General features: G+C 39.6%; 1 protein-coding gene across 2 annotated transcripts; it reads left to right on the top strand.

Moving 5' to 3' along the window:
* Positions 1-168: 168 nt before the first annotated feature.
* GFM2 (GTP dependent ribosome recycling factor mitochondrial 2) lies at positions 169-19,467 on the top strand. 2 transcript variants are annotated; one of them, XM_060235813.1, is made up of 20 exons: positions 169-274; positions 572-659; positions 1,629-1,674; positions 1,938-2,035; positions 3,160-3,285; positions 3,754-3,842; positions 5,087-5,175; positions 7,906-7,966; positions 8,094-8,279; positions 9,341-9,421; positions 9,629-9,777; positions 10,703-10,843; positions 10,914-11,013; positions 11,499-11,688; positions 12,675-12,751; positions 14,924-15,062; positions 15,184-15,369; positions 17,681-17,796; positions 18,244-18,426; positions 19,286-19,467. In XM_060235813.1, exons 1-20 carry the CDS (start codon positions 212-214, stop codon positions 19,412-19,414), a joined length of 2,337 nt encoding a protein of 778 aa, XP_060091796.1. In that variant the 5' UTR covers positions 169-211; the 3' UTR covers positions 19,415-19,467. The 2 variants fall into 2 exon arrangements, with proteins under 2 accessions (XP_060091796.1, XP_060091797.1); XM_060235814.1 differs by lacking the exons at positions 17,681-17,796; positions 18,244-18,426; positions 19,286-19,467 and having other exon boundaries at positions 12,675-12,756.
* The last annotated feature ends 606 nt before the right edge of the window (positions 19,468-20,073 follow it).

Here is a 20,073-nt window from a genome sequence, read left to right as displayed (position 1 = left end):
GAGCTGAGCGGTTTTTACAGCTCGAGGGAGGCGATGTTCTCGCTGCTGTATAGTAATTTTGGAACAAAATAGGACGTATTTTTAAATAAAACATCGGCCTAAGTCGGTGCCAAGATCAGTGGACGTTAGCTGTTAGCTTTAATGGGAATTCTTTGGCTGTTGATTTAAGTGCACGTATTCTTGTATTTGGTTTTGTAGACAAGGTATCAGTATGCTGCGAAATAAGACAAAACTATTACTGAGTGCCCTAAAAAAGGTGTTCTTACACAGTCAGGTAAGTCTATGTTCAGGTGGTTGTTTTAGAAAGAACTTAACAATTTGCTGGGGTAATTAATACTTCACATGTGAAACAAGTTTTTTAAAATATGATTTAGCTTTGTGGAGATGAATAAAATATAATAGATTTAATCAGGTTAGGAAGTGGTTAGGATGCCTAAAATTAGTTCCTGTATCAATCTAGAAAAGTTTGTTTGAACTTTGAAACTAAATGTGTTATTGAAATGTACAGTATTTATTATTATAAAATAATGAAAATGTTTTTTGATTCTGATTGCTCTCTCTCCCTTCAAAGTGCACATATTGTCAAAAAGCAAGAACTCTCTGCATAAAGACATTCAGAAGTCACTTATATCTTCAGAGGAATTATAGTTCCCCACCAGGTAATTGTTTTTTGACACTCTGCAGCTGGCATAAAGACTTACTACACTTTTGTATAGAAAACAGTGAGAATCACTTCTAATACGTGCTTCTGTATATTATTATTCCTTATCCTTAAAGAACCCCGTGGCACAGAGTGGTAAAGCTGCAGTACTGCAGTTGGAGCCCTCTGCTCATGACCTGAGTTCGATCCCAGCAGAAGCTGGTTCAGGTAGCTGGCTCCAGGTTGACTCAGCCTTCCATTCTTCCGAGGTCGGTAAAATGAGTACCCAGTTTACTGGGGGGAAAGTGTAGATGACTGGGGAAGGTAATGGCAAACCACCCCGTAAAAAGTCTGCTGTGAAAACTTGAAAGCAATGTCACCCCAGAGTCAGAAACGACTGGTACTTGCACAGGGGACTACCTTTATTCTTATCCTTGGTGAAGAAGCCTTGGATTATTTATTTATAAAGGTTATTTCTGTGCTGCCACTTCAGAATCCTGCTCGAGATGATTTACAATTAATATTATTGCAATATAAAAGCAAGTTATGAGAAACAAAGCAAGTAGCTATTGGTAATGAATGTGGAGCAGAAGATAATTAAATTGGTAAATGTGTTTGAGAGGTTCTTCCCGTTTCCTGTTTATGTTTTGGTGTGATATTGTTTCTTGAATTGAAGTGATGTTGAAATTCTATAAAAGTTGATGGCATTTTTACGATTGTTTAGAATTAATAATCAGGTATTATATTTGAATATTTAAGACATGTTTGTTCAATCTATTAAGCACAGTTATTTAAAAAAACACCATAAATCGCTCTCCTTGATCTGGTAATAAAAGAAATATTTTGCAATCCAGGGAAAGAAGAAAACTTTTCTTTCAGTAGTAGGCACCTATACAAGAGGATTTTTGCCTGGGACCTATATGTGTTGCAGAAATTATCATTTCATTCATTTGAATTTTGAATTCAATTCTGGCTTTTTATTAAACAGGTGAGGTAAAATCTTTGCGGACTATTATCACGCCACCTGTGTCTAAGTAAGTAATATTTGTTTGTTTTGTGTGGAATGTATTGATAGTTCTTAGGTTGTAAGATTGATACTATTTGTTCTATGTACACATGAAAGGACACTAAACAATATTTACAGTGGTTTCAGATGAGTGCGTCTTAGCCTAAAATATGATACTTTGCATAATTGTAATAAGAAACACCGAGTACTTTATATTATCAATGGTAGGAACAATTCTGTTTTTTGAAAAATGAGCAAGATAGTTGAACAGCTTTTTCTTTTCTTTCACAGAATCCGTAATATTGGTATCATGGCTCACATAGATGCAGGAAAAACAACTACCACTGAAAGGATGCTGTATTATTCAGGATACATAAGAAGTCTTGGAGGTTTGTACTGGAATGTTTAGTTTTGTGATGTTTTACTGAAATAATTACCAAAGTGTGAGTAAAATTTAAAACTTATCAATTTAAGAAAATCTATTATAAGTATATGGCCCAGTTAAGATAGTTACCTTTTGACTTTTTATGAAAGATAGCATCCTGTTATTCAACATGACAATTTCTCATCACCTCTTTTGCTGTGTGTAGGGTCCTTTGCAGTGGCTCTTGACTAGGATTTTGTTTATTGTTGCTGCCCTGACTCATATAGGGAATGGATATGGAGTGTGGGCTGGAGGAATGATGTTTGAAGGTGCTGATCTGGAGAATGCTTCTGTGATGTTTAAGAACATAAGAGAAGCCATGTTGGATCAGGCCAATAGCCCATCCAGTCCAACACTCTGTGTCACACAGTGGCCAACCCCCCCCCCAAAAAAACACAACTCAAGTGCCATCAGGAGGTTCACAAGTGGGTCTAGAAGCGCTTCCACTTTGCCCCCCGCCAAGCACCAAGAATACAGAGCATAACTGCCTCAGACAGTTCCAGTAATATACTATGGCTAATAGCCACTGATGGACCTCAGCTCCATATTTTTATCCAATTTCCTCTTGAAGCTGGCTATGCTTGTAGCCACCACTACCTCCTGTGGCAGTGAATTCCACATGTTAATCACCCTTTGTATCTTTCCTGTCCATTTATAGAGGTGGTTGTATGTGCAGTAGGCTACATTGGCCTCTGCATTGTTATTAATTATTTTCCTTTGACTTGTGTTTTTAAAGTGTAGTCTTGCTGGTACTGAGAATAAGATGCTGAGTAAACTTGCCCTACCATTGCCATGCTCCAGCCTCTGTCCACTTGAGGGATGTGCTGTGCCTTGCACAGTTCAATTATATGTGTGCAATTGGATTTTACACATACTTTGCATTATTGCAAGAGATGAATCCTGTAGCTGCATTGGATCCTACCACCAGTGTGATACCAGTTTATTGGCATCCTGTCCAGTTCACCCCCATGTTTTGACCTTAGCTAGTATCAGGGCCTTAGGCTTTGTATCATTATATGTTTGATTCTGTTATGATATAACAAATATTAAAGTTCTCTAACCAAACTGAAATGGTGTTTGGTTGACCAGATGTTGATGATGGAGACACAGTTACAGATTTCATGGCTCAGGAACGGGAGCGTGGCATCACCATTCAGTCAGCTGCTGTGACTTTTGATTGGGCGGGCCATAGAATCAACTTAATAGATACGCCAGGTACATTATTTTGATCTTATAATTCTTAACCTTTTTAAAGATTGTGGCAAGGTGAAGGAAATGTTTTTTCATCACCACTGTTTCCTTTATACATTGGTTTAAAATGCTGATGTACCCTTGAAAAATTTCCCCCTCTAAAGTAATAGATTTATCCATTAGTGTTATTCACTGGGAATTTCACCAATATGAACAGTGTTCAAAAGGACAGTTGTTGTACAAGAGGGGAAATCTGCAGGAGAAATTCCTGCTGAATGCTTCCCTTTAGGAACAAATCCTCCTTTGCCAGAAATAAACTTGCTATAACTAAAATGCCTATTTCATAATAAAATGGTCTAAATCCATCAAGGATTGTTTTTAGTTCTTGGATTAGATACTTGATTCATTTGTTAATGTAATGTTGCTCAAATAATATTAAGTTACTCCAATTATTTTGTCTTTTATTATTGTTCTCTATAAACTGAATTTTAGGTCATGTGGACTTTACATTGGAAGTTGAACGGTCTCTGAGAGTCCTGGATGGAGCAGTGGCTGTATTTGATGCCTCAGCTGGTGTGGAGGTAAAAATGAATTTGTAGCATGTGTTGTCTTAATTCAGATTAGGTTTTGTGGTAATCCTGTTTATATAATGACTTTAGTTGATAAGGTGGGGCATAAAACCAGTTTCTAGCAATAAGTATCTGCTCCATGTTTTGTGTTGTATATTTATGTGTAGCCAAAACATTATCATGGAAGAAAGAAGTGGAAGGTTTTGGGACTGGTCAGTTATAAACAGTCATGAGTCAAAGCAGACCCTGTTTCTGCAGAGTGATGGGCTGCCTTGGTACAGGAGGGAATGTTGACAGTGAGGTTCCAGAACAGCATCTTCCATTTGGTTGCATAAGCATTGCATTGATAGATCAAATTGTTTACTAGGTCCAACATTGTCCCCTGCAGCAGCCAATGAAATGTATCTTGAATTTTTCAAGTGGCCATGAAGGAAATGGTCAATCCCTTATTGTCAGTGTCCAGTATCTGCCATTTAGAGATGCAGGTGCATCCCTAAAATGGAGCTTTTGTGCAGCTATATGAAAGATTGTAAGTTTTTCTCTTTCCCTTCAAAAACCATGTAAGCAGTTAGTTGTCACTGTGTCTTATAGTGGTCAGTTCCTCAACTTTTGGCTTGACTATAGTAGTATTTTTCACTCTTACGAATTTAATGCAAATGAACTTGATTGGTGACCCAAATAAAGTATTCATGATAGATTTATTTAATAGGCTGGTATTGCACCTACCCCTTAATCAATCAATCAATTCTCTCCCTATCAATCAAAATTAAAATTTTGATCTCTATCAATCAAACTAAAACTAAAATGTCACTCAATGCACAGCAGCCAAGAAGGTCAGAGCGCCTGCTCCGGCTGTAACGCCACTGAGGATGTTCTCCGCAGCTGAGAACGAAACGTCTGGAAGGAAAACTTTCTCCAGTAGAACACGGCACTTGATCCCGAAAGATTCTACAAACCCTAAAAACTAAAATTATTTAGCCTTTTCTTGAAGGAAAGGTGCTGTGACCCCTTCATGTACTTTTGTTGTTCTTTTAATGTGTGCACCAACTCACTGAGGTCCTCATTGGGCTAGAGAAGAGTGGCTGCAGTCTGTCCTCCCTCATGACATCTATATTGTAAGCTTTCTGCTCAGCAACTCTCTCATTTCTGTATCTTGTACTGTGCTTAACACATTGTGAGCTGTAAATTTTTAGTACGTATTAAAAGACAGCAGATGCTGGTAAGTGAAAGTATTTACACTTTCCATCTTTGTTTAGGCACAGTCTCTGACAGTGTGGAGACAAGCAGACAAGCACCACATACCACGGATTTGTTTTTTAAACAAGATGGACAAAACTGGAGCTAGGTATGAAGGCAGCATTTTTTTCAGGGCCCAGTGATAGAAGCAAAAGGCACTACATTGTATAATGTGAGCACAATTGTTTATTACCAGATATTTTTATGATTTAGTGGCTGCTGAAAAATGTATTTAAATTATTTTAAAATTAGGCTTGCAATAGCAGCTCTCCTGGATGTTTGATATACAATAAGAGTTGCTTCCAGACACCCGAAGACTAATAACTTGACAAAAAAATTTAGAGTCATTCATGTGTTTTTCTTTAACCCTAACTTAACTAACAATGTGTACAATTTACAGCTTACTTAGAGGGTTTTTTTTTTTTTTGTATATTTGAAGAGTGATATAGTTAAATGAACGGGAACTTGTTTATGAATGGGTTGCCAGGGGAATCATGGCTACACTGTGGTCTTTTAACTTTAAAAGGGGTAAATACACTGAGATGAGGAGGCATGTGAGGAAGAAACTGAAAGGAAAGGTACATACGGTCAAAACCCTTGGGGAAGCTTGGACGCTATTTAAAACTATAATCCTAGAAGCTCAGATAAAATATATACCACAAGTTAGGAAAGGCACAAACAGGCATAAGAAAAGGCCTGCGTGGTTAACAAACAAAGTAATGGAAGCTGTAAAAGGTAAGAAGGACTCCTTTAAGCGGTGGAAAACCAGTCCAAGTGAGATTAGTAAAAGGGAACACAGGCTGTGGCAAATCAAATGCAAGACTGTGATCAGGCAGGCAAAAAGGGACTATGAGGAGCATATTGCAAAAAACATAAAGACCAACAATAAAACTTTCTTCAAATATATTAGAAGTAGGAAACCAGCCAGGGAGGCAGTGGGGCCCTTGGATGACCATGGGGTAAAAGGATTACTGAAGGAGGATAGGGAAATGGCTGAGAAGCTAAATGAATTTTTTGCCTCCGTCTTCACTGTAGAAGACGAGAACTTTTTGCCCGCCCCAGAACCACTAATTTTGGAAGGGGTGTTGAAAGACCTGAGTCAGATTGAGGTGACAAATGAGGAGGTCCTACAACTGATAGACAAATTAAAAACTAATAAGTCACCGGGTCCGGATGGCATACATCCGAGAGTTCTGAAGGAACTCAAAGTTGAACTTGTGGATCTTCTAACAAAAATCTGTAATCTTTCATTGAAATCTGCCTCCATTCCTGAGGACTGGAAGGTAGCAAATGTCACCCCCATCTTTAAAAAAGGTTCCAGAGGAGATCCGGGAAATTACAGGCCAGTCAGTCTGACTTCAATACCGGGAAAGTTGGTAGAAACCATTATCAAGGACAGAATGAGTAGGCACATTGATGAACACGGGTTATTGAGGAAGACTCAGCATGGGTTCTGCAAGGGAAGATCTTGCCTCACTAATCTGTTGCATTTCTTTGAGGGGGTGAACAAACATGTGGACAAAGGAGACCCGATAGATGTTGTTTACCTTGACTTCCAGAAAGCTTTTGATAAAGTTCCCCATCAAAGGCTCCTTAGAAAGCTTGAGAATCATGGAGTAAAAGGACAGGTCCTCTTGTGGATCAAAAACTGGCTGAGTAATAGGAAGCAGAGAGTGAGTATAAATGGGCAGTCTTCGCAGTGGAGGACGGTAAGCAGTGGGGTGCCGCAGGGCTCGGTACTGGGTCCCATGCTCTTTAACTTGTTCATAAATGATTTAGAGTTGGGCGTGAGCAGTGAAGTGGCCAAGTTTGCGGATGACACTAAATTGTTCAGGGTGGTGAGAACCAGAGAGGATTGTGAGGAACTCCAAAGGGATCTGTTGAGGCTGGGTGAGTGGGCGTCAACGTGGCAGATGCGGTTCAATGTGGCCAAGTGCAAAGTAATGCACATTGGGGCTAAGAATCCCAGCTACAAATACAAGTTGATGGGGTGTGAACTGGCAGAGACTGATCAAGAGAGAGATCTTGGGGTCATGATAGATAACTCACTGAAAGTGTCAAGACAGTGTGCGTTTGCAATAAAAAAGGCCAATGCCATGCTGGGAATTATTAGGAAGGGAATTGAAAACAAATCAGCCAGTATCATAATGCCCCTGTATAAATCGATGGTGCGGTCTCATTTGGAGTACTGTGTGCATTTCTGGTCGCCGCACTTCAAAAAGGATATTATAGCTTTAGAGAAGGTGCAGAGAAGGGCAACTAGAATGATTAAAGGGCTGGAGCACTTTCCCTATGAAGAAAGGTTGAAACGCTTGGGACTCTTTAGCTTGGAGAAACGTCGACTGCGGGGTGACATGATAGAGGTTTACAAGATAATGCATGGAATGGAGAAAGTAGAGAAAGAAGTACTTTTCTCCCTTTCTCACAATACAAGAACTCGTGGGCATTCGATGAAATTGCTGAGCAGACAGGTTAAAACGGATAAAAGGAAGTACTTCTTCACCCAAAGGGTGATTAACATGTGGAATTCACTGCCACAGGAGGTGGTGGCGGCCACAAGTATAGCCACCTTCAAGAGGGGTTTAGATAAAAATATGGAGCACAGGTCCATCAGTGGCTATTAGCCACAGTGTATGTGTGTACATAACATTTTTTGCCACTGTGTGACACAGAGTGTTGGACTTGATGGGCCGTTGGCCTGATCCAACATGGCTTCTCTTATGCTCTTATGTCTCTCTCTCTCTTTAGTTTCCTATTTGGCTTTTGTAGGAGGGGAGGAAATGGCAAGGAATAATCCGGCAAGCACTTTTCACCCTAATATATGAACAATTTGTTTTAGTTTCAGTTATGCTGTTGAGAGCATTGAACAGAAGCTGAAGACCAAGCCTTTGCTTTTACAGGTTGTGTAAAAAGTATTAACATTAAAAGAATTATTGCACTGTTCGACTAAGGTGGGTGTTTTCTTCAGGCTACCATACTTAACCAACTATCTTTTTTATTATTTAAACAAAAAACCCCTGTATATAGTTGCCAATCGGAGAGGCCAAGACCTTTAGAGGAATAGTTGACATTGTGACCAAGGAACGAGTTGTTTGGAAGTCTGCAGCTGGATTTGATGATGGAAAGAACTTTGAGCGAAAACCTTTGAAAGAAGCAGACAGTCCTGACCTGTTCAAGGATACAGTTGATGCGAGAACTGCTTTAATAGAACAAGTAAAGTTCTGAAGTAAATATGTGAAGCATTTGTACAGTGAATTAAAAATGCTTTTATGTGCTAACTTAAAAGACAATGAACTGCATTATAATGAATGCTGACAAATATAGCTCATGGACTTTGAAGTCAAATACAAGTTGACGGTTACATAAAATTCAGTAAGATATTTTAGTCTTACTCTTCAGTTTTCCATTGCAGAGAACTAGAGAGCAAAGGTTAAATAGCTCTGCCAAGGTCTCACAGTATCACCAGTAAATTTAATGCTTTTTCTCCCCGATCCCTGTTGATCAAAGCAAACTTCTACCACTCCCTTTGTTAGGTAGTGCTGAAAGCAGCTCAGCAGAGTTCTTTTCCCTCTGCAATGTACATCAATCTCTACGATTTGAGTGAAAACCTAATGTGCATTGTTTCTGTGGCTCATGAAAATGCACTTTCATTTTGCTATATGATACTTGCTCATTTTGTAGCCAAAATCTGAAACATTGGGTTTAGCTTAAAACCAAACCCTTAGAAGAATTAAACATTCATCTCAAAACAGGGTGTGTTAGCTATCACTTGGGACTAAATTTCTAAGCTCAGTAAGCTGTGCTGTAAAAATAACTTATTCTGATACATCATGTAAACTAAAATGGGAAAATAGCTGTGCATCAAACATAAAGCCAGTTTTTGTACTGATAAATGGGGACCTTTTGCTTGGTGCGAGTGGTATTGGCTCAGAGAACATCTTACTAAGAATCTGTTGGTGCAAAATCATGGGCATAAGTGATGGACTTCTTGAGCAGTGTTGCTGTCTTTCTGGAATGGCCACCAGTGTTTGGCCGGTGAAGTATTGTGGTGGGTACTTCAGTTGCATGCATCTACACGTCTCATTCTGTCTGATCTATGTTGTTCTAAAATTATTAAAAATGAAATTGCATTAGCTAGCAGGTATGGGAGTTGATGTTTTCGCTTGGTAACATAGTCCTGAAGGGGTAGTTGGAGATACTTATATCTCCTTCATTTGCTGATCTGTTCATTCATGAAACATATTTGGGGGCTTACTTTCTCTTTCGCTTACAAGGTTGCAGATCTGGATGATGAATTTGCTGAACTGGTCCTTGGAGAGTTCAGTGAGAATTTTGATTCATTGCCAGCTGATAAGGTATGTGGCTTTGGTAGTTCATTATATCACAGAATCATATTTTTGTTGTATTAAGTAGAGTACTTAAAGCTTAAAATACTTTAAGTAAATAAAATACTTAAACTTTAAACATGAGGAGACATGTTTACTGTTTGCTCCATTTTAAGTGCTTAACTGAATGATGAATAGCTCTCTGTTGAAAATATGAATGTTCTTGGTCTTCTTCAGTTACATTCTGCTGTACGAAGAGTCACCCTGGCACAGAAAGCAGTTCCTGTGTTTTGTGGGAGTGCATTGAAAAATAAAGGGGTTCAGCCATTATTGGATGCCATCACCATGTACTTGCCTGCTCCAAATGAGCGCAGTTATGAATTTTTGTGAGTATAAAAAGATGACATATCTTGATAACCCATTTCATGTATTAACATCTTACTGGGGAGCATGAGTTACTTGTAGATTGGGCATGAGAAGAGGGGAGGGATTTTTAGATGTTTATAGAGTGGCTTGAGTGTAGAACACATATGGCTCTGCTGACCAACTTGGAGGAGGACAAGGGGTCTCCAGAAGAAGAGATTGGATTTATACCCTGCCATTCACTTGGAGTCTCAGAGCAACTTATAATCACCTTCCCTTTCTCTCCCCACAACAGACACCCTGTGAGGTAGGTGGGGCTGAGAGAATTGCTCTTGAGAGAACAGCTCTGAGAGGGCTGTGACTGACCCAAAGTCACCCAGCAGTTGCATGGAGGAGTGGGGAATCATACTCAGTTCTCCAGATTAGTGTCCACTGCTCTTAACCACTACATGAAACTGGCTCTCTTTAAGTTCTGTGCTGATCTCCCTCTGAGAAGAAGAGTTGGTCTTTATACCCTGCTTTTCTCTCCCTAAGGAGTTTTAAAGCAGCTTACAATCGCACTTCCCTTCTTATCCTCACACCTGGCACCTTGTGAGGGAGGTGAGGCTGTGATAGTTCTGAGACACCTGTGACTTGCCCAAGGTTACCTGGCAGGGCTCATGTGGTGGAGTGGGGAATCAAACCTGGTTCTCCATCTTAGATTCAGTGGCTCTTAGCCACTACCTGACATTGACTCTTTGAGGTGTGAGGCAGAGATACTTTCTCTAGTTTTAATTGGTATTCATCAATTTCATTGTTTCAGCCTAACCAGATGAATGCCACAGTATGTATTCATATTTCCTGTTCATTTTAGCATTGGAGTAGTTAGTAAAGACAGTGTTCTGAATTGAACAGTTATTTATACTGTTTTGCCTTAAGTACAAATTACTTTTCTAATTTTTTTTTCAGGCAATGGTATAGGGATGACTTGTGTGCTCTAGCATTTAAAGTTATTCATGACAAACAGCGTGGACCATTGGTATTCGTGCGCATTTACTCAGGCATAATGAAGCCTCAGTCGGCTGTCTACAATATTAACAAAAACTGCATGTGAGTAAACAGAGTGAGGGAGGATGGGGGAGTTTCAGTATTCATGTCTAACCTGTGCCTTCCATTGCAGAGAGAGAATGAGCCGCCTGCTGCTACCTTTTGCCGATCAGCAAATAGAGATCTCTTCACTAACAGCTGGCAACATTGCCCTGACAGTTGGGTTGAAACAGGTGACAAAAAAAATGTGAATCCTAACTGTTGGTTTGTATAGGATTGCATGGAAAGCATTCATATGACGGAGGTACTGATGTTTTGCTGATCATATTTGTCGAATGTAATTTCTCCAAGTGTTAAAGTACATGTTTCCACTAATTTTTACAGTATATGAATTTCATTAGATCCATTTGAAAATACTTTTTTGTGTTTGTCTAGTTTATAGCTACAAGGAATGCAGCTTATTTTTTGTATTGAAGATGGTTTTGGTTTTGTTTCCTCATTTTTAAATATGACCCTTTATGCTGGCATCAAATATTAGAAAAAATGTCAGAATACAAAACAAAAAAATTCTTCCTAATTACTGTCATTCCAGATTGCCTTGCTGTTTAACTACAAAAGGACAGTCTTCACTAATTGTTCAATTTGCAGTGCTGTGGAATGATAAACACCAATTATATGTTGACAATACAGTATGTAATTTTCTGTTGGCTTGCATTAGAGCGCCACTGGAGACACCATTGTTTCATCAAAGGCTTCTGCGATGGCTGCAGCCCAGAGAGCTGAGAAAGATGTGAGGTCAAACTGTGGTCAAACCCATGGAGCTGAGAACCTTCTCTTGGCAGGCGTTGAGATTCCAGAGCCAGTCTTCTTTTGTACAATAGAGCCACCATCCATGGCCAGACAACCAGGTGTAATGAAATTGCTAGAACAGCTGATTCTGTCCTCTACACACAGTTCTGAGGAAGTCCAGGTTTTCAGTGGAGCTTCTCAATAATATATCATATTGCTATGAAACCTGTAAATGGTCAGCATTCTCATCTGAAACCTTCCCTCCATGGGGAGATGAGTGTGCTTTGTGATTCATACTGTTATGCCAATAAAGGTTGTGTGATGTGATGTGAGTGTGCTTTGCCAGGTTAGAGAAGTTTTTAAACTCTAGCCTGAAAGAGAATGGTTTGGATGCTGTGGATTGGATCCAGCAATCACCCTTAGTGCTTTGGACTTGAACAACCACCTCCTGCAATACATGACAGTGATACTTGTATTTATGGGAGCAGCAAAAATAGTAATATGTCATGCTGTTCCAAGGGGAGGCGGAGTTATATATGTCATTGGGAAAAGAAAAAAAAAGTTTAGCTCTTTCAGTCCTGCCTAGATTGGTGGTCTTAGCTTTTCAAACTTTGCCTTCCCTTGCATTGCAGAGCATTGGTCATCTTTTATTAGAGAGCAGATACTTTTAATGTTATAGAAATAATCAGTACATCCTCAAAAAGGCTTTTTTAGCAGTAGTAGTGGCCAGCATAGCTTATACTAGCTAAGATAATGCAGCATCACTGCTTGCAAGTGTTTGCAAGTATTAACCCTGTTTTTGTCCTTGCCATGCTATTTGGGAAGGGGAAGAAATAATTGCTGACATGGCATTCTTTATTTGAGACCCATTTCTCCCACTCCTTCAAATACTAGTTAAATTTATAGCAGAGTCTGCTAAGATACTTTCACATATTCTGAATAATGCACATTCAGTCCACTTTAGCAATCATTTGCAAGCAGATTTTGCCATTTCACATGGTAAAATCCACTTGCAAAGTGCATTGAACATGGATTATTCAGTGTATGTGAAAGTTAAAATCAAATGTGGTCTTTATACCTAACATAGTTTGATGTTTTACTTCAGATCTGGACCATGCCTTGGCTTGCCTGCAGCGTGAGGATCCCAGTCTGAAAGTCAAGATAGATGCTGATACTGGACAAGTAAGGTGCATCAGTACAATTCTCTCCATATTTTAATGTCCCTGTTTCATTGTGGTGTTTTAAGGGGAAAAAGTATAAATCAAGCCTATTGCAACAACTGTTACAATTTTTTAGACTGTATCTACATTATGGACTTGGTTGTACTGCAGTTGCATTCTTTCAGGAGAACCTAGAAATTGTAATTTTCTCAAAGACTGCGTATTTCTAACCATTCTTAGCATTCTCACAATGCTATGGCACCTTTTGTGTGGGAAGCCATAATGTAGGTTGAAACCAATTTGCATTTTTAATGTGTCCTTAGAAATATCTGTTGGTTTGGTAGAATAACACTGAAAGATAATGGAAACAAATAGAAAAAGCAGCTTTGCATGGTGGACTATAGGAAATTAGTATATCAAACAGAGGATATAAGAATACTGCACTTTCATTTTTCTGTGATTTTTCACCTGTTAGCTGCACACCACATGTTCCTTTACTGGTGTATTTGCTCCAGAAGTAGTTGAGATGTGGCAAAGAGCGGTGAAGTAATCTGAATGCTGCCTCTGTGAAGAAAAATACTGCCAGATTATTTGACTTGCTTGTGTTCTGTAAATACATTTTAAACTGCTCATTTTACTTGCACTGTATCCTGTTCTGGATTATGAAATAACTAGCAGGAGACTCACAAGGACTTGTAGGAGGTATCCCATAGCCCCCAGTGTCTTCCTCCCATACCTCTTTTCCGTCCCTGGCAGTCCCCATAGCTTTCCCTCTTTTCCTGCTTGCTTCTCTCCTTCCTGCCCACCAGCCAGCCTACCTATCTGTGCTTCTGCTCTCAGCTTTTCCCTCCTTCCTTCTCCCTTGAAACCTCTCCCTGGGAAAAGTCTGGCCAAAGACAACCAGGGAGCAAGCCTTCTCAGCAATGGCCCCTCGATGGTGGAATCATCTTCCAGAGATGGTACGAGCCCTGCGGGACCTGAATCAATTCCGCAGGGCTTGCAAAACATTTCTTTTCCAGCTTGCCTTTGAAACAGAACCTGGCTAAACTGATGTGTAGCCACCCAGCCATCTTGTGGATATTATGACTCATAGTAATTTAGCACCTATTTTATCTATTTTAACTAATTTATTATGTAATTGATTATTTAAAATTGTTGTTGTATTCTATTGTTTTATTGAACCATGGAATTCCATGCCTGTGAGCCGCCCTGGGCCCGCCTTTGGCGGGGGAGGGCGGGATATAAGAATAAATGTATTATTATTATTATTATAAATTGAGCAGTGGCTGCTGGCGCCAGATTTTTCTGCAAACCTGGAACTGACTTCAGGTTTGTAGACAATGCCCTCTCTATCCCTAGCTCAGTTTTGCAGATCTATTACTTGTATCCTGTATGGCATGAGTTAGAATCAAATACATAATGTTGTTTTGCTTGGTTTCTGTTATGTATTTATATATTTAGTAACTTTTCACTCCAAGGTCAATTTCCACTCCAAGATGGAAAAGTTCCTAAATCCTAGCAACCTTTAATGCTTGTATCTCTATATGGGCTTTGCAAATTGAAAATTGCCCACTGTACTCTGTGATGTTTAACTTCAGAAGTGCAAATAAATATAAATGCTTGAGTTTAAGCTTCAGAAGTTATTTTAGACTGAGTTAGTCCCTCTGGCTTAATGCTTTTACTCTAGGCTTTGCAGTATATTTCCTAGTAGGACTCCTGAACTGGAGGTTTGGACATTGAACCTGAGATCTTCTGAATACAAAGCATAGGATTGGATCCAGTCACCTTTTTCAATTAATCTCACCTGTCTTCCATGTGTACTACACCCCTCATCCCACATGGCATGTTTACATGCAGGTCCCATGTTTCTCAGCATAGCCTTTTAAATAGTCAAAGAATATCTCTCTCCTTTTTCACCAGCAAGAAAACTGGATGGATTTGATCTACAAGCTCTAGCTATTTCCCCACTGTATTTGCATGTTAATACATATTAAATTTTGAAAGATGCTCCTAGCTGTTGAGGTAAATTAGTGGCACTGTACCAATATTGAACCAGCTGTCAAATGCTGGTGGTTTTCTGGTCTATCCATTCAGTTCTTTCCTTCAGAAGAGTACCTGTAAAAGCTTTCCCAGTGCTTCTGAAGTTTCTATTCAGTTAAGGATGCTTTCATATTGCGTTCCTGTTTTTTGACAGACTATCCTTTGTGGCATGGGAGAACTGCACATTGAGATCATTCATGACCGAATCAAACGTGAATACAGACTTGAGACCTACCTTGGACCTCTTCAGGTAGCTTACAGAGAAACCATTCAAAATGCAGTCCAAGCTACAGGTAATAGATCTAAAATCCTTAAACTGCAGCTGAATTATTTGAAAAATTGCTATTAAAGTTTCCCAAGTTAGCATTCTGAATCAGGATGTTTTATGTATTTCTTGGTATTAAATAATCACAGATACACTGGACAGGATTATAGGAGAAAAACGACATCAAGTGAATGTTGAATTGTGCCTTAGACCCTGGGATGGAGAATGGCCAGCAATAGCACCAGTTATTGAATATACTGAAAATACATGCAATTTGCTTCAGCCAGAACTTCGTGAAGCTGTAGAGAATGGAATTCATACCTCTTGTCTTCAAGGTAAAAGCCATTTCATTTTTTGGTATTCAATAGAATAAAAATACATACAGTGTGGTGCTGTGGTTAGTACTGGGTTGGGATCTAGGAAACCTAGATTTGAGTCCACATTCTGCCATGGAAGCTTGCTAATAACTGTGGGCCAGAGATACACTTTTTGGCCTAACCTACCTCATAGGGTTACTGTGAGAATAAAACAGAAGAGAAAAATGATGTAAGCCATTTTGCATCCCCTTTGGAGGGGGAAAGTGAGCTATAATGAAGAAGTCAAGACCTCGAGTCAAGGAACCACAGTCTGAGAATTCAGCAGTTTATTCCATAGGCAACTTGGCAGGACACCATCTTTGGCTCTCTTTTAACCCCTCGTCCCAACCGTTAATTTTCAAGCAAACACAGGGATGCAAAGCACGGGGATATTTTTGGTGGGTCCTCCTCCCACGGAAAGTCTTGGAATCCAGTTGCATAATCTTTGCTTCTTCAGTGTCTGACCTTGGAGGCTGGCAGAGGTGGCTTGAATAATAAGTTCCATAGATAAGCGGTCTGCAATGAAAGGGAAGGGGGGAAAGCCAAGCAAGCACATAAGCATAGCAATGGTAACAACACAGAGTTTATGGCAAGAGGAATACAGATGTTGTGCTTAGATATATGACTCTTGACAGACGACATTGGATTTATATTCTGCCCTTCACTCAGAGTGGCTCACAATCTCCTTTATCTTACTCCCCACAACAAACACCCTGTGAGGTACGTAAGGTTGAGAGGGCTGTCTCAGATGCTGCCCTTTCAAGGACAAGCTCTGCGATAGCTATGGCTGACCCAAGGCCATTCCAGCAGCTGCAAGTGAAGAAGTGTGGAATCAAACCTTATTCTCCCAGATAACTTAACCACTAAACCAAACTGCTAATAATTAATGTGATGTTCTAATATTATATTGCTAATGCTATAATGAATTATAGCTAAACGAATATAGCTAAAGATAAAACGAATAAGTGATACTTTAATATATGAAGGAAGTTGTGAAGATTTTTGGCAATATGTTACGAATGCCCATACCCAATGGCAGATGTAGTTCTTGAAAATAATATTTAACGTTTTCATAGAGCAGGGGTGGCCAAACTTATTTAACATAAGAGCCACATAGAATAAATGTCTGATGTTTGAGAGCCACAAGACATAAACATTAGATGTTTGAGGGACGTGAGGAAGGGAGGGAGGAAAGCAAATAGATGGGGGAGGGAGAGGTTGAAAGAAAGCAACTTTAACTTTAAATGCATTATCCAAGCCGCTGGCTGGCTTGGCTTGGAGAAGTGATTTAAAGAGAAAAAATGTCTTCACCAAGCCAGCCAACGGGGCAGTGGGGGCTTACACCGTATGTGTGAAAGAGCCGCACAATATGTGTGAAAGAGCCAGATGCAGCTCCTGAGCCACAGTTTGGCCACCCATCGTAGAGCAATGATGGAAGTGCCTTAGTGGGCAGGACTGTGAGTTTGGGGGTTTTGGTATTTTGTTAACAACTCCTCCTCCCATTCTTATTTGGAAAGGTCTTCTTGTAAATCCCCCCCTTGAGAGCCTTCCTAACTGCACAATACGTTTTAAAAATAAAAGAGAAAACTGCTCTCTTGCTGCTTGTCTAATACATCATGCCAGTGGTTAGCTCCTATTCTTCAGTTTCTAAGGGGCAGGTTTTCAGATGCTGGTTGGATCAGCACATGCATTACAGCAATTATCTCATTTGCTTGTTGGCACTATACAGTAAATTTAATAAGAACATAAGAGCCATGCTTGGTTAGATCAAAGGCCCTTCTAGTTTGGCATTCTGTCCACACGAAGAGGAAGAGCACAACAGCGTTATCCTTCCTGTGTTTCCCAGCAAGTGATTAAAAGAAGCATATTACCTCTACTACTGGAAACGGTACATAGCTATTGGTAGCCCTGTGCTCTATGAATTTGTCAGCTCTCAATTTTTTGATAAAATTGGTGACTGATATTAAGTCATGATTCAAATGTGTATTTCCTTGCTGCAAAACAATAGGAATAGATTTGTGTAAGGAGCTGTACCAGAGCAACTACTTTTCCCAAGGGATACTGCTGTTTCCTCTCTAACTTGTAAATCATGCTGCAGTTATGAGAATATAATGTGTTTATATTCAAATGTGGGTACATCCTGCAAGACATTTGAAGGTATCTTACATCCCAGAATAAATTGCCTGCAGCATCAATTGTAATGTCAATATAGCTTACAAAAGCACACTGTCCGTTGTCTTCATGGCTCAATATGAGATACTAATGCAGTGTCTGAATTTTATATATGTAGGACCACTTTTGGGCGTTCCAGTTCAAGATGTAGTCGTGACAGTGCATGCAGTTGCTGCAAATGCTGATACTTCCCCAACAATGGTTTCTGCTTGTGTTTCTCGGTGCATGCAAAAGGTATAAAGGGGGTACAGTAGATATGTTTGGAGCATTTTTTATCCATGCTTCCTAAATCCCTCTTTAGTTTTGTCCTTTTAGTTGGTGTGTGTGTATAAACCTTTATTGGTAAAAGGTTAAGGACATCTTTTGGCATCTTCTGGATCATTGCCTTTAAGATTTTTTAAAAATTCAGTATCCTTTTTTCTTAACTAATTTCCCTTCATGGTGGAAATTTCCCTTCATGGTGGTTAATTCTACATGTGATTATTTAATGTACTTTCTCTTTATGGTGGTTAATACTGCATTTGATTACTTATGTACTTTCATATAGAATATGACTTCTGTTTTGCATAGCAAACAAAGATATTAGTTTAGGAACTCGCAGAGGATGAGATATGTATAGTTACAATTTAGTTATATTGATATTTGTGCAAAAGAAGTGAATGTTGCCTCTTGTTTTTTCAGGCTTTGAAAAAAGCTGATAAGCAAGTTCTGGAGCCTCTCATGCACCTGGAAATAACAGTGGAGGAGAGTCATCTTGGTGCAGTGCTTGGGGACCTGGCACAAAGAAGAGGCAGCATTCAAGAAATTCAAAGTCGCCAAGATAACAAAGTAGTGATTGCGTCAGTTCCACTAGCAGAAACAAAGGTGTGTGTAAGCACATGCACACAAGCTGGCCAAAACAGAAGCTAAAAGTGTTGCTCTAAATGCCTTTTAATTACACCTGCTTTAGGGCCTTCTATCATGAAATTGGCTTAACTAGCTTTCACAAGGATGTATGTATGTGAACTATAATTTTTTTGGGAGAGGTACTGAGAGTACTTTTTCATTACAGTATATGCTTGGGAAATCCTTCTTGAACTTCTGGGAAGTAGCTTTTTGCTTCATGACTTGATTTGAGAAGCTTCATTGAGGAAGAAGCTCTCTGTTTTGTTTCATGAACAGGACAGCTTGCATAGGGGTTGTTATGCTAACAGACCATGTTTCTGTTTTCTCCTCTTCCTTGATCTTGAGATGGGGGGAGGGTTATGGAAGGCACTTGTCAATAGCAGATGACTGATGTGGAGATATGTAACACTGAGCTCTGTGTTGTCTCCCGTGGAAGTGACTCCAGAAGCTCAAGCATAAGGTCTTTCCCAAAACCACCAGGCAAGAAATCCTCTAGCTGGAGATGCCAGGGATTGAAGCTTAGATTGCATGCAAAGTATTTTTTCAGTCAGAGCTCCTACAGGTCAGAAGTTCTAAGAGCGCATTTCCCAGCTTTTAAGTGGAGCTGCTGGGATTAAACCTGGCCTAACTTTGTGTGTAAAGTTCTGCCACTGTACTGTGGTTCTCCCTTTACTTCGGAGTTTGTAGTAGTCTGCATTTTTCATATCTACAATTGAGTTTAATGTTAGATCATGTTTAAAGTAGGTACACGACTATGGGAGTTGTATTATAGTGTTGCTAGAGAGAGTTTCTTTGTGTTTGCATCTTTGTCACTAATATATGCTTTGGTTTATCCTAGGGATATTCAACAGTTTTGCGCACTTTAACATCTGGCTCTGGGACATTCACTTTGGAACTGGCAAGCTATCAAGCAATGAGCCTACATCAGCAAACTGTTCTGCTTAACAAGAGAATTGGATTAGTATAACATCAAAGATGAATAGATGTGCTTCAGTCTGCAAAGTAACTGAGGTCTAGTGATCTGCCAGTTTTAATTATGTGGCCATAAATTGCTGTCATGGGGTGGTCTTAAAGTGTGAAGACAAAACAAATTTGAATTGGCAGGCATTTTTACAAGACATGTCCAAAAATGCAAACCTGTGTTTGTATATTACTGTGGCCCAATTTCTGCATGAGACTACAAGGCAAAAAGCTACTCCATACAACTTTGCAGCGTTTAAACTGTGCTGTTAAGTGTAGTTAGGTTGTACACTAGATAATCCTTGCAGATTTGTACTGCCACCCATGCTAAATAAATGTGTAAGCTGCCCTGCATGAGTTGCTGCAGAGTTTAAATGAAATCCTCCTCAGTCTTATGGAAAGTCACATGGTAAAATTCTTTGGTTTTGCTAGCTTTATATGGTAGGATTGAAGTGCTATCATCTATCTCTTTAATTGCTAGATAATTCCCCTGATTCTTCTTGGATTGCCACCTCCCATGGGGGGTGGGGATCCCCCACTTTGAGCACCCTTCCCCCACCTTGGAAGCACAGGGCAGTGGGAGAAAAAAATGGCAGCCATCAGGCAATGCTGTAGCATTTCCTTCCTCCTAGTCATTGTGGTATGCATAGAGTGGAAGGCTAGAGA

The sequence above is a fragment of the Heteronotia binoei genome, chromosome 4 (assembly GCF_032191835.1).
Source record: "Heteronotia binoei isolate CCM8104 ecotype False Entrance Well chromosome 4, APGP_CSIRO_Hbin_v1, whole genome shotgun sequence".
NCBI classification, from domain to species: domain Eukaryota; kingdom Metazoa; phylum Chordata; class Lepidosauria; order Squamata; family Gekkonidae; genus Heteronotia; species Heteronotia binoei.
This window is presented reverse-complemented; position numbering and strand designations above follow the sequence as displayed.